The 15,004-nt window shown below is 43.3% G+C and overlaps 1 protein-coding gene across 1 annotated transcript in view; it reads right to left on the reverse strand.

Moving 5' to 3' along the window:
• The window catches only part of ZMYM2 (zinc finger MYM-type containing 2), an 88,812-nt gene that overhangs the window by 5,871 nt on the left and 67,937 nt on the right, over nucleotides 1-15,004 (reverse strand). Inside the window, exons 14-21 of the mRNA XM_007464514.1 lie at nucleotides 14,783-14,817; nucleotides 9,563-9,692; nucleotides 8,486-8,601; nucleotides 7,710-7,878; nucleotides 6,370-6,495; nucleotides 5,461-5,555; nucleotides 3,804-3,972; nucleotides 2,802-2,953 (exon numbers count right to left, since the gene is read on the reverse strand). Of these exons, the coding sequence (XP_007464576.1) occupies nucleotides 2,802-2,953; nucleotides 3,804-3,972; nucleotides 5,461-5,555; nucleotides 6,370-6,495; nucleotides 7,710-7,878; nucleotides 8,486-8,601; nucleotides 9,563-9,692; nucleotides 14,783-14,817 (992 nt within the window). The remainder of the gene's footprint in view (nucleotides 1-2,801; nucleotides 2,954-3,803; nucleotides 3,973-5,460; nucleotides 5,556-6,369; nucleotides 6,496-7,709; nucleotides 7,879-8,485; nucleotides 8,602-9,562; nucleotides 9,693-14,782; nucleotides 14,818-15,004) is intronic.

The raw sequence follows: 15,004 nt of genomic DNA on the forward strand, positions 1-15,004 counted from the left end.
AAAAAAAAAAAAAAAAAAAAAAAAAAGATAAATAAAAAGCAAGGCCCAACAATATGCTGCCTAAAAGGCACCTACTTTATACCTGGAGACACAGCAAGTGGAAAGTAAAAGGATGAAGAACATAAACCATGTGTGCGCTAACCAGCAACTAGGCCACAGCACCATCATCTGAGTTGACCTAACGTTACTCCCGCTAGTCAGAAGGAAGATTAGAAATAAAAGCACCAGCTCTTCAGGACAATTACATAAGATCTGGCGGCGGGGGAGAGGGGGGTGCACACTGTTTATAAAAACAAAGGGAATGCTCGCCACTGACTGAATTCACTGAGCTCTGACGTCTTCAGGGGCTGACACAACGACTGGGAAGCAGAGGGAAGGAAAGACACCAAAGTGTGTAACACGGTTCCCTGTCCTTCGGGACAAAGCTTCCATGTCTTTTGCCACATTCATAAAAAAAGAGAGATGCACGCACATCTAGCCAAGCGCGATGGGGTGGGAGGACCCAGGGGAACAGGCGCCCACCACCCACTCTGGGTTAATGTGGTGTGAAGGACTCGCACACAGATGTAAAACAGTGTGTGAAAGACTGACCGGGACTGTGGGGCTCACGTAGCCCCTTCTTTCTTCCTCAGACATTTCCATATTATGTGAACTTCTGGCGACAGCCACCACCCCTTACACCATCGGAAGAACAGGATTAGCTACCGCATCTATGAGGGAGGAAACAGGCTTGCCCACCCTCACGTCTCAACACACCACCTGCCCAACACGTCCACAGGGTTTGGAGAGGAAGCCGTGCTGCTTTTGTTGTCAGCCGGGGACGGAATCAGAAAACGCATCACACAGAAAAAGACGCACATTCTTCCAAAATAGCTTCTACCTCTGTACGCATCCTTGAAGTACCAACAAACAGCAACGATTTCTGGAAACTATCTTTTAGACATCTTATCACCACAGTGAGTTTGAAGATTATTTTTAAAGCTGGTTATAAATACCATACAGTCTTTCACAAAAAATTAAATCAAGCCTGTGAAAATCTGTCCAGTGATGAGAAGAGTAAAACAACTGGTTTTCCAATTGTGGTAAAAATACACAGAACATGAAATTTACCATCTTGACCTTCTTCTTTTTCTTTTTAATAAATTTTTTGGCTGCGCCGCACGGCACGCGGGATCCTAGTTCCCCGACCGGGGATTGAACCCGAGCCCCCTGCATTGGAAGCGCGGAGTCCCAACCACTGGACCCCCAGGGAAGTCCCCATCTTGACCATTTTTAAGAGTACTGTTCTGGTAGTAAAAATTTATTTTGAGGAAACATTTTTCAGTATATCAAGAACCTATTTTAAAAAGAAAGGAAATTCTGACGTGTGCTACAACATGGATGAACTTCAGGACATTATGCTGATTTCACGTACATGAGGTACCCGGGAGAGTCAAACTCACAGAAACAGAAAGAAGGGTGGGTGCCAGGGGCAGCGGGACTGAGGGATGAGGAGTTAGTATTTAATGGGGGCAAAGTCTCAGGTTTGCAAGATGAAGAGGGTTATGAAGATGGATGGATGGTGATGTTTCCACAAGGTTATCAATGTACTTTATACCACAGAAGTGTACACTTAAAAACAGTTAAGATGGTAAATTTTGTGTTATGTGTATTTTACCGCAATTAAAAAAATGGAAAAAAATGAACCTACTTGAAGACAAAATTTATAATCATTAATATTACAATCCATTTAGCTTTCAAACCTCTAATGGTATTTGAAGTTCTAATACATAAATATTTTGCTACTGCAAAATATGTGATGGTCTCTGAATACACAGTAATTTAGAGCTATGTGTTATTCCCCACCACTGCTTAGATAATCTTAGGCAAATTTCTATCCTGAAGAGGGAAAGTGAAATACAAATTAAGACAATTCTAGTTTTCTCCAGTAATTTATTTCAGCACCTACTACCTGTTAGCAGCAGAATACTTAATTTTAGGCCTAGAAACAAAACTCTACGTAAGAATATTTCCCCCTATCACTTTCCGTATTTACAAATACACAGGATGTAAAGCTAGGACCTTTCCTGACCTCTGGGCTCAAACCTGTCCTATCTGTTCACAGCTGAACATCATTATCGAAAGCGGATCTTCGTGTTTATTATGGGAAATGTATCCACTCAAGACTCACAGACATGTGGTTGAAGTTTACCTAGAACCTCTAAAGAATGAAATCTTTTATAAGATGATTCCAAAGAACTAATGAGTACTTACACTACTTAACAAGTTAGAAACACAGCAGAGATGAAACAGACCTATTTGCAGAGGGAAGTCATTTACCTGTTGACATGTATATCAGCACAGATCTATATATACAAATATACACCATGCCTCCGAATGTTAATTCATTTATTTGCAATTGTAAGGTGGGGATGAAATCAACCTGATTATCATATATATACATGGTAACAAACACACACATCATTAGTCCTGTTACAAAAGATGCATGAGCTTCGAGTGGTCCGTTACTATGTTTTTCACCTAAGTTCTTTTTGGTTTTGGTACACAGTTTTGGAGAACCTGAAGTTCACTTTTAGGGACACAGCACATTATAGCAGAAACACCTGTATACAAAGTAGCTAAGAAAACCCTTTATAATACCCCAGTATTTTCAAATAAATTACTTTCGCCTTTATTGGTAAGCCAATAAACCCTGATGTTCCGTAATATTCCTGAAGCAAAACATTTTTTTTCTCCAAAAACCTACCACAGCAACCTTTCTTAACAACATTATATTCAAAAGTAACCATAAAATCACTCACCTCCTGAATCCCGAGGCAAAGATAATAGATGCTGTCAGGTGCATAATTCTCCCCATTTGGCCTTCGGATCTCGTTGACAAAATGGGCCAAGCCATAGTCAAGCTCAGCCGTGGTGTGACAGAGTAGATCCTCTTTTAACTTTACTGACTTAGCTAAAAAGAAATAAAATTTAAAATAATAATTATTATTTACTGTCTTAAGATTAAGAAACTTTCTGAAATCACTTTATTCTGTGTAAGAATTTAAAGGTAAAATAACAGCTACATTTAAATGTAAAATATTTTAAGCTACATTCATGCTTTTTAAAATCAAAGGCAGTTAATAACAAAAACCTTGATTTTTTTTCAAGGAAAAACATTCTTTTAATGTACAGTACATGTAGCTTCATGGTACTTAATGGTTCACTTGAGTACCTTCTGGATTTTCACATACTATGGGTATTCTAATATCAGTCAACATTAAGCCTTTACTGTGGAGGAAGGAATGTTCTAAATTTACATGTATTTTCTAACATAACTCTCATGACAACCCTACAAGGTAGGTACTGTTACCCCCTTTCAGAGCTGGGGAACTGAGATGCTAGTACGTGAGGGAACCCTGGCAGTCTGACTCTAGCACCTTAGTAAGGCCATACTTCCTACCCTCTTTGTGGAGCCATGGACTGGTCCATACACAATAAAGAGTCTGGCCTGCTGCAAAGGGCTCTATCTGCTTAGAGCAAACTTTCTTCTTTACCCACAATCATCATAATCATCAACTTCAATAAGGAAACAAGGTTTGAGTTGTACTGACCAGCAAGCAACAGGAGCTCCATGAACTGACACTACCGTAAGGGCTTCATCTGTGCAACACGGTGCATGCCCGTGCGTGTGTGTGTGTGTGTGTGTGTGCGTGCGCGCTCACTCATGCACATAAACGGATACACAGAAGAATAGTTACCAAAATATGAATAAAACCTTGACTTTAAATAGGACATAGGGGAAACAAAATCAGAACACTTACAAGATTTTAGCTCATCTAACACCAGAAGATCTTCATCAAGCTGCCTCGTTCTGACCCAGTGTTTCCAGGCGTTTACCCCGTATGTGTACTTGAAAGGGAAGCTGCACTCCGAGTTGTCAGAACTGTCATCATGACACTGGTACCCTGACACTGCCTTCCTCTTGGCTCCCTGGTAGTAAAACACCACTGTCAAATCTTCTTTTTCTTAAGCCTATATTATTTCATGACTTTATGTAAGCCATCTCTCAACAAATGCACATTACAAAGAAATATATTTACGTGATTAGAACTGACTGGAATTTCTGATCTGAGAACGGTTACCTATGACATTACTTGAAATCTCTCTCCAGGAATGCTGTATTTCTGCATAAACTACTTTGTACAACAGAATCGTATTAACTACTGCTGTGAGTTGAGAGTCACTGATGAGAAAATACATATATAATAATTAAAATTTGAAATAGAAGGATTCCAAATATTAATGTAAGAGAGAAACTGAAGAACTCTTCTCAAAGACACCACCTCATAGGAGATGACTCCTCAACTCCTTCCCACTTTCTTTTTTTTCTTTTTTTTTTTTTTTGCGGTACGCGGGCCTCTCACTGTTGTGGCCTCTCCCGTCGCGGAGCACAAGCTCCGGACGCGCAGGCTCAGCAGCCATGGCTCACGGGCCCAGCCGCTCCGCGGCATGTGGGATCTTCCCGGACCGGGGCACGAACCCATGTCCCCTGCATCGGCAGGCAGGCTCTCAACCACTGTGCCACCAGGGAAGCCCCCTTCCCACTTTCTTGATGGTACTGTTTGCTGTACAAAAATTTTAAATTTGGATATAACCCAATTCATCTATTTTTTCCTTTTGTTCCTGTGCTTTTGGTGTCGCATCTAAGAAACAGTGTCTAACCCAAATTAATGAAGATTTAGGCCTATGTTTTCTTCTAAGAGTTTTATAATCTCAGTTCTTACATTTAGGTTTTTGACTCATTTTGAGTTCATTTTTGTGTGTGGTGTCAAGTAAGAGTCCAATTTCATTCTACCGCAAGTACTCACTCCTTTTTTCAATTTTTCCTTTCTTTCTTTTTTGGAGAAATTTGTGAAAGTCATCTTTTTTTTATTAAAAAAAAAACCTTGCTTTATGTTGAAAATCAGAAATACAGAAAGTTGTTAATAAAATGTTCAGAACAATGATATCCGTTTGTACATTTAGATTTGGGATCCCTGAATGACTGAACTGTCCAGCACGTCTTCCTATATGCTGGGATGCTTCAGCGAGACCAGATATAACAACTGTGTACCTCAACCTCATCAAAAATAACAATGGAAAAAACAGCTCCCTAGAAGACAGTCTCAGTTGTTGTCTAATAATTGAATTTACTTTTTTCAGCAAATATGTAAACCTTTTATCAACGACAACCTTTTATCAAGATAAAAATTAAAAATAAAAAGTTGCAATATTCACTCTTCTATGAAACTACAACTAAATAGGATATATTTTTATTACCTAAGAATGAAGTAATAAAAGGTTTACCTCTTAAGTCTTTTTTAATTCCAGAAAACAAAGTACCTTCCCCCATTCTCAGCACAACTGAAGCTCAAGTACCCTTGCCCTCTATTACACAGAGACAGGATGTGAATGCAAGAATACTGTTACATTTCATACCTTTTTTTTAGATCGAGGTCTAGGCTGTTCCTCATATTCTTCTCCAAAAACAGGTGGTAATAAAAACTCATTTTCCATATCAAGCTCCTCAGCAGCTGACAATTGAATCAGAAGAACTTTCATTTCAAACGTAATAGCACAGACTTATGCTATATAAACTCAGCCAACGAAGGACCACCCTCTGAATGCGCACAAGCACCATGCACAGGGCAGCCTGTGCTGGGTGGAGAACAAACCATTTTCTCTACCTAACCTGGTCTATAAGTTCTGATAACGCCTGTTCATACTCTTAAAAAACACATGTACAATGCGTATCAACACGGAATTTTGTGGAAGTGTGTGATAGAAAAATTACTAAAACCTGAAATTTAATTATAAGATCTAAATGGTCTCAGTACAAATCTGTTTCAATCTATTAAATCTTTTCCAATGTAAAAGGCTTTACATTCTATTCAATAGCTTATTGGCCATCGATAAAGAAAATAAACAATGAAAAATAGAACATATTTCTTTTACAACAAAAGACCTAAAAATATTTGTTTCCCTTTGAAGGTTAACTTAATTTTCAAAACGATTTTAAGAAAAATACTATCAATATTTTATTTAAATTTTTAAAAAGACACCAACACTTTTATATCTGTAAAAGTTTCTATAATAAATTAGTTTTAAGAAAGTTTCTTTTTAAGGCTCTGGGAAATTCCTTTTAAGTTCCTACAATTCAACATATGCTTCAGTTTGGAAGTTAACTGCTGAGTTTTATCTGGGTAAAAAAAAGAAAAGACCAATAATAACAGTACAGGCAATGACATGAACATTAGATTGTTAATGATCATAACCACAATTATGACACCATAACTAAAGTGCAGCACCACACTTCGCACTGAAAGAATAAAACAGAATTTCTACTACCTCTGGGGAAATCTATTTCAATGTCCAAATCCGGTTCATATGGTACATCAGGCATGTTGGACTGTGTCTCTGGGTCAGAGTTCTTCAAGAGATCTGAACCAATTATGTCCGTTTCAATAATTACACCTGTAATCAAGCCATAATATCATCAGAAATCAAAATAGAAAACTGCAACAATACCTACATACAATCTGGCAAAAGCCATTTAATTGTAAATGCAAAATAGAAATACTTATATTAATATGTACAAAATGAAAAAGCATGCAGCTACCTTGAAATGTAAGCTACTATAAACTCTGTATTAGATAATCATGAATACACAAAAACTTTCAATCTTGTAAGTTTTGACTGCCCCTCTACAAAGTTAAAAAGCATGCTTTAATAGTAAAACAACTCTGTAGAGTGTTTCTAAGAGCAATCTCTTGTCAAAAATAAACTTACGAGCGTGGGTAACTAATTTTCAACATTCTTTCTGAATTGTGACCTAGGTTTTCACATCATTCAATATACGCTTATTCACAACCGGCTTCTAACGTTTTGATCGGTTGCTTTAAACACATTTGTACTGCAACCGAGTGAAAAAAGACATTTTATTGAGTTCAAGGTAGTGGTGGGAAACAGAGACACATGCATACACAATGGAAACAAAGTTTCACAAAACAATACCCTTTCTAGGAGGGATTCATGCTGACATTTTTTCCGTTTCTTTCTTTCTTACAAAAAACAAAAAACAAAAAACCCAGAAAACACTGGTTGCAACCCACTAAATTCATTTCCCACTCCCTAACCGAGTGCTTGCCCAGCCCTGTCCCCGCGCGATGCCTTGTGCTCTGGGTGAGGGGAGCAGGAAGCTCAGGGCAGCCCCGGAGGGCTGAGGCAGGAGAAGCATTCCCAGACACAAGTCCTGCTACACTGCTTGGCAAGCACTGCCCTAGCAGAAGTTAAGACAACGCTGGCTTAGATAATGCAACTTACTTTCTTAGCACAAATCAATAAAACAAAATTGGGGATAACCATCATAAAATAAGAGTTTGAGTTATAAAAGCCTACTGCAACTTAGTTTTTTGTGTCTGAGCTCGTCCACTGAAACAAGAATAACTTAGAGTCAATTTTACAAGTTAAATCCTGTTGGCAATTAAAACAGGGACCATACAAGTTCCTGGGCTCGACATCAGGGAGTACCTGCTAGATACAGTGCGGGCCTCATAACCCGAAATCCACTTGTGCTGCAGCGTGCCCACACCCGCTCAGGCTGAAGCACAGCGACAGCCCGGCCTCGCTCTAACAGCAGCCCCCCAACCCCGATGTCGTCCCCCCACCCCCAGCAGCGGGGGACTCACTGTGGATGTCGGCGCCCTCTGCCTTCCCCTCGTCCTCAGCCATGTCGGTCACTGTCAGCAGCTCTGTGCCCAGGGGATCTGAAGAAACTGTGCTTTTGAGCTCCTCGGCTGCCGCAGGGATCTTCTCACTGCTATCCGAGGGGACGGGCAGAAACACGGGGACTGGCACCTAAGTAACCAAAGGACTTACTCTCAGGCTCACTCAACATTACAAGGTATTCTTCCAAATTAAAAATCACTCTGACACATGATCTGCTTCATAACGCTGCACTGGCCAGAAGCTTTGGAAAGAACACGTATGTTAAGTATCACAAAGAAAGCCCCGAATACAAGCAGCTACTTTTTGAAGTAACAAGTAAAGTAATTTTTGAGGCATTTCTGTCAGCAGGGGACTACAGTACAGTAGGCAAGCCCTGACACAGTGTCCCCAGCACTGCAGGGGATGACATTTATATGAGCCTCCATTCCATGTATCAGTTGTAAACCTTACGGTTCACAAATCTTTCTTTCTAAAATGAACACAAATATGTTTACACAGTATGTGTAAAGCAGGTGCAGACATCGGCTGAACTTCACTCTCAAGGACGAGCACTTACCTGATTACACACAGCGCAACCCCTGGCAAAGCCTCAACCAGACCCAAGTGAACTGCTGAAGAAAAGCCAAGCCTCCACCCTCTGTCCCACCAGTGTCACTGAAGCAGTCACCGCCAACCCACTGCTGCCCCGCCTGCACCTGAGATCTCAGGAGGAAGGGAAGCTGAAAGTGTGACTTACGGGCACAGGAACGGTCGTGGGCACGGGGATGCTCTGGCTGTACATGTGCATGGGCACCGGCACGTACACGGGCACCGGGATGGGCACCGGGACATACTCTGTTCTCCACTCACCATCTGGGGGCACAGAACGTGTTCAAGGAGCAACGTCAACCATGACCACCACTTAAACACAGCTGCTCAGTCAAAGTAATTTGGTAACAAAGAAAAATTTAAGTGCCTCAGTACCCATTTAAAAGAAGTTCCCAGTTTTCACAAAATTAGGTAAGTTAAAAACAACAGGGACTTCCCTGGCAGTCTGATGGTTAAGACTCCATGCTTCCAGTGCAGGGGGCACAGATTCCATCCCTGGTCAGGGAACTAAGATCCCACATGCCGCGTGGCGTGGCCGAAAACAAACAGACAAACAAACAAACAAAAAAACCAAAAACAACAAAACTGAATGCAGTAGCTGTCCTAAGTTATAGAGAGCACAAACAGAATTTAGACTTTTTTTTTTTGGCTACGTGGCACGTGGGGATCTGACCAGGGATGGAACCTGCACCCCCTGCAGTGGAGGAGCAGAGTCTTAACCATTGGACTGCCAGGGAAGTCCCTAGACTTTTTTAAAATAGAAAAAAAACATCTTTTAAAGTATTGTATGGTCCCAGACACTCTCACACCCCCACAAAAAGGTTTACTTAATCAAACAATCAGAATACAGCTAACGTTTAAATTTGATGAAAATATATATCTGAATGATTTCAACTCATTCTGACAAGGAAACAGAATAGTTACGGTTATAGACCACACTCAAAGAGATGGTTTTCTCAGAAGAGCACTGTAACTTTAGTGGGTCTTGGCCCCCAAGGAAATTTTTGATACAGCGTTTTATCACTGGTGACATATCTTGCAGGCCTTTGTTAGAGACTGATCTTTATTAATGATCTTAAATGACATGCTGTATTCTGAAGGCATGTCTAAAACCAGATAATCAAAATCAACAGAAAGTGACAAAGTGACCCAACAAATCTATTCTGCAGCCCATTATTTGAGAAAAGCATGGATTTCACTCAGCGAGGGTCAGGATGCGAGTCACCTGTCTGACAGGACTTGCTCTGCATGTGGGGTTTGCAGTAAGTTGCCTTCGTCATGGTCAAAGGTTTGCACAGAACTGCCTTGTTCTTCATCTCCTTGTTGGGGGTTGGAGAAGGGGGTGGTGCTGAGCCCTACAGAGAAGCAAAGAGAAACATTTTTATTTCTGCCTCTAATTTTTATTGCTTTATGCTGTTAATAATATCAGGTTTCTAGGTCCAGTGGGGGGAACACACAGAAGTGGAAGAATATCATCAGTTTACGCTGTTTCTACTGTGTCTACCGAAGTCTTCATCTGGAAGGATCAACGTGAATCTATCCCAACTATAGGAAAAGCAGTAGTAATCGTTCATTCTACAGATTTGTTTTTCGAAGGATACCACAGCGTACTTTTTAAAATAACATAAAAAACAAGTCTCACTCTTAAGTAAAAAAGCAAGGCTGTTAACCTGAATTTTGAAAATAATCAGACTCTTATTACGGCTTTCTGATACTCTAGCTTTATTGCATAAACTGCTTATACGTGGTGCTAAATTTGAAAAGAAAAATGATGAAAATTATTACCAAAAATGTTATCAAACTTTGTTTCCTCTGTCCCAACCACTGCAATTTTAGGAACGTCTCCTCTCGATACAGATGTTTCAGCCTGTTCACCACAGTACCATTTACACCACAGAAACACACACACACGCTGTAAAGCAAGCTGCAGCTCTGTGCCTAAGAGGCGACACGAAGGTGCTGTGCACACCACTGACTGCTACGGGGAAACGGACACAATTCAGAGTTCCGGGTCTTCGGGTGCCAAGCGCACACAGTTCCTGTGGACACGGACCTCGCTCCGAAAAGGAGCTCACTCCGCACGCGGCGTACGGCGCCCCGCCCCCCCTCCCCGCGCACGCATGCGCAGCAGGCGGAGCCCGCATCCGGGAAAGCAAGGGCGCCTCGCCGCCGTCCTGACGCTACGCAGCGCGGGGGAACCCGGGACTCGTCAGAAATGAAGCCTGCATGGTCTCCCGGCGCTTCGCCAGGGCCCGTCCCGACCCCGCAGCAGGACCCCAGGACAGTATCTCAGCCGGGGTCAGCGCACAACTCCGGGGGTCTCGGGCCGTCTTCCAGCAGCCATTCTGCGGCTTTGCTCTGCCACCTTGTCCGGTCTCCCCGCTGGGCTTGGCCACCTTTTCTGCCACAATCACCTCCACTCATCTGTGTGCGATGCGCACCATGTTTTCAATGCTCCTCTTTTTATTTTCTGTAACACCTTCAGAGACGGACATTTTCCACGCAGTCTCGTCAAACATCTTCCAACGCCACTCATTTCCCAAGCGGCCTCCTGATGCTGCGCCGGGCGGGGCCCGTCCCCGGCATCCTCGCTGCAACTGGGCCCTGAAAGCCCAGTGCGCCCTGCTGGGGGTGGGGGAGGGGGAGGGGTACTCAGCGTCTGGGGGTGGTTTCTGAGTTCTCCACCGCAATGGATAGATAACATCCGATCATCAAAACCCGAAGGCTCAAGGTTTTCACTCTGGAGGCCAAGTTCAACTTCTAGGATAATGCAGCTGTGAAACCAACCCCAGAATATTTCGGACGCCACCCCTGCTTTTTCTGTCTCACCCCACATACGGGCACACGGGCCAGGGTCCCCTCTAAGTGCTCGTGGTCTGGGGCTCTACGCACCAGAGGGTTGCACTTGGTCACCCTTGGCCTTGGCCCAAGAGCAATGTCACAGAGTCTCAGAAGGATTCAAGTCAGGGCTTCGAGACCACTTGCATTCCGTAGGTTCGTTTTACCAATGATCTTGCAAAAACTAGCCAACCTGCATCTTCCTGCGTAACCCCCAGCAGCCCCCTCTGCAGAGCCCAGACGTGCAGAACCCACCGGGGCCTGCAAGGCCCACATTTTTCACATGTGAGTGGGCCAGCACCAGCACAAAGAGGCCACCCTTTCCCTGATCCTGGTGACAGGCTGTGAGCTGACAGTCTCACCACACTGCTGGTCACTGTGTTGTGTTGTAATCAGTCATAAGCTCACGGATCCACAAATTTAGTCACCATACCATCTTTCCCACAGCTTCCCCACACACTAGAGTTTACCTTAGCCCTACAGATGCTGGATTTCTTATCTCTCTTTATAGATGAACCATATCGTTCATCCACGAAACTGAACTCACATGGGTCCCCCAGTCAGACACACAGCACTTTCTGGTGCTTAACCCAGCAGCAAAATCACCAACACAAAGCACAAAAATAGGAAAAACTGGCACTTGTCAGACTGTGAAGAGGACACTTGCTTAAAGCATAAGCTGAGAGGAGATGGTCAAGCAGCCCCAGAGGCCCACACCCCTGGACACTCATGGTCTCCACGTGACCTCGACAGCTAGTGGGCACTGATTCAGGGGTGACAGACACATCTTAGAGAGCAGGCCAATTCACAAACATGAGAGGGTACTAATAAAAAACGGTGTACGGTGGATCTCTCTGAAGTTTCAAGTCATGCTCATGGCCAAGGGGGCTGGTCCCGTGTGAGCTCATTCTACACTCACCAGGACTCCAACCCCACGCCACGGAGGCTGGTCTGACGGCACCGCCGTGCAACATCAGGCAAGTCACTCGGTCTCCTGAGCCTCAATTTCCTCAACTGTAAAGCGGGAGGAACAGTTAACAAACAGCTATTGAGTATCTACTAGATACCAAACCTGGGTAAGTTGGGTCTGAACTGGGAAATACTCTAGAACCCCCTTATGAACCAGGGGTCAAAGTCACAGACATCCTAGGTTACTCGTCATTCTGCCGACAGGGCACCATGTCGACTGAACTATGCCACCTGGTAAAAACCGACACGATAATATGCTTCTTACTTTTCTGTTGGTCAACAGGCAGGATCTATACCTACTGATGATAAATTCTGAAGAAGGACCCCAAATAATGAAAATTATACTGACGAAAGCCACCACACCTCTTGAGTATTTGCTATATGGCCAGGGACTATAAGCTATAGACAATGTCTATGTCCCCCTAAAATTCACACTCAGATCTAATCCCCAAGGGGATGTCATGTGAAGGTGTGACCCTTAGGCGGTGATTCGGTCATGAGCAGAGCCCTTGTGAATGGGATCAGTGCCCCTCATAGAAGAGACCCCAAAAAACCCCTCCCCCACGTGAGGACATGCGACAAGACGGCCATCTGGGAACCAGGAAGCAGGCCCTCAATAGACACCAGGTCTGCTGGAGCCATGATCTCAGACTTCCAGCCTCCAGAACTCCGAGAAATACCTTCTGTTGTTTGTAAGCTGCCTTGCTTATGGCATCCTGTTATACAATATATAGTAGCTCAAACGGACTAGGACACTATGCAAAGCACCAAAGTCACACACCTGATGAAATGAATTCTTTAACCCTCTCAGCACCGCAAGGGGTAGTAGGTGTTTTCTCACTCCCATTTTACAGATGAGGAAACTGAGGCTCAGAAGCTGTACAGCCCAGTGGAGGTGACAGAGAAGAGTTCTAAAGTCAGGGTTCAAGTGGCTTCCCCAATGCAGGCCCTATGTCTCCAACACCACACGCCCTGCCCCCGTGGGTTAGCGCTCTTGGTGACGACCCCGACGAGGTTCTGTCTTCATGCCCACATTACAGATAAGGGGAAAGTCACACAAAGAACCATAAAGTGACTTGCCCCAAACTCTACAGCTGAGCTCTCATCCAAGGACAAGGTGGGAGGGGCTCTACGTGACAGGAGGTGATAGCTGCAAAGGCCCATCCTTCCATCCGTCCCATGAGGTGGCCTCAGTGCTGCTGCAGAAGAGTACCTGCTTCTGTGCGGGCGGAAGGGTGTCTTGAAGCCTTGGTCAAAGCTTTGAAACAAGGTTGGGAGATGCCTTACGGCTGCATGCAGATGCCAAACAGGGAGTGCTCATCTTTACACTCCTCAGCACGGATCAAGTGCCTGGTTAGAATCTGACAATTCAGCTGAATACTCCTGAATTATCTGACTTAAAAATATATTACCACAAGGGCAGAACAGATAGGGGAGGAAAGCAAAGAAAAAAGCACTCTTACTTGTCTAGGATTCTAACTATTAACATCAAAACCAAAAACTGGGAATTCCCTGGAAGTACAGTGGTTAGGACTCTGCACTTGCATTCCATTTGATCCCTGCGCGGGGGAACTAAGATCCCGCCAAAAACAAACACTAAATGCAATAATATAAAAACACCAATCTTTCATCTACATCAGAGATCCTAAACTGTGGTTACACGTTAAAATCACCTAAAGAACTTTTCAAAACTACAGAAATTCTGAGTTGGAGCCCAGGTATTCGAAAGGTTTTGAAAACTCCCCAGGTAATTCCAATCTGTAGCCAGAGCTGGTTAACTCCTTCTGCCCAGGACCACACGAGCAGAGGCTGACCATGATGCTGGTAAATGGCTCCCACAGAGGCCCCTGGATCAGGGTGGGTCCTGCAGGCGGGCACAAGAGGGCCGGCCCACTGTTCAGTGCAAAGCTCCTTTTACACAGAAACGGCCACTTTCAGCCCACAAGAGCCTTGAAATGCTAATGTAAAAGCAGAATCTGATGTATTACACTAAGAGAAAGAAAAACACTACAGAAAAAAAAAAAAAGAAAACAGAAAAAACCCCAGGAGAAAGCATTATGGAAGAACTCCTCAAGTTTACAAACTCCCAGGGCCTGGCCCCCAGGACAGATCTCCAGACCTGTCTGAGGGGCACACGCCTAGCCCGGCCTGCCTCCCGCTTCCCAGGATCCCCCTCAGGTCCCTCCCAGTTCGGCCCCAGTGAACAGTTTGGCCAACATGCACGCCTCTGGACATTATTATTCCTCCGACTTTTCATCGTCTACTGGCAGTCTTCTACTCAGCTGTTCAGAAGTTTTGTCACAGCTGCCAGGACCGCATACACTCAACCATTTCAAATGCACCATTGCTACTGCCCTAAAGATGCAGCTGGGATGAGGGCTTCAACGCAAATATTTATATGTCTATCTCGCCCAATGTGGGTAAAGGCCACAATTAATTCACCTTTATATTCCTTAGCAGGTAGAAAAGGACCTGTCTTTATATCGGGTAATTTAGCAGAATATGAATGCTTCAACTGTCTCAACAGAGGAAAGTAAAAAAATCTTTTATTATTACAATCAGATTAAAATGGACTAATTACTTTTTCTCCCCACATGATCAAAGTCAGTATTTAGCACTTTACTTAAGCAATACTTACTGTCATTTTGGTTCGGGACGTCTGACAACTCTGATCTAAAAACAAACAAATTTAAAATAAGACAAATATCACTTTCTTCAGGATTTTCTAAATCCATATTTCTCATTAATTTTTACTGATTTTTAAAATAGTTACTGAAGAAAATATATTTTAAGTTCTTTCAAGTAAAGAATATGAGATTTGAGAGCTGAAATACAGAGATAAGTAGTGGAATTAACTCTT

Source organism: Lipotes vexillifer, unplaced genomic scaffold (assembly GCF_000442215.2).
Source record: "Lipotes vexillifer unplaced genomic scaffold, Lipotes_vexillifer_v1.1 scaffold2116, whole genome shotgun sequence".
Lineage (NCBI taxonomy): Eukaryota > Metazoa > Chordata > Mammalia > Artiodactyla > Lipotidae > Lipotes > Lipotes vexillifer.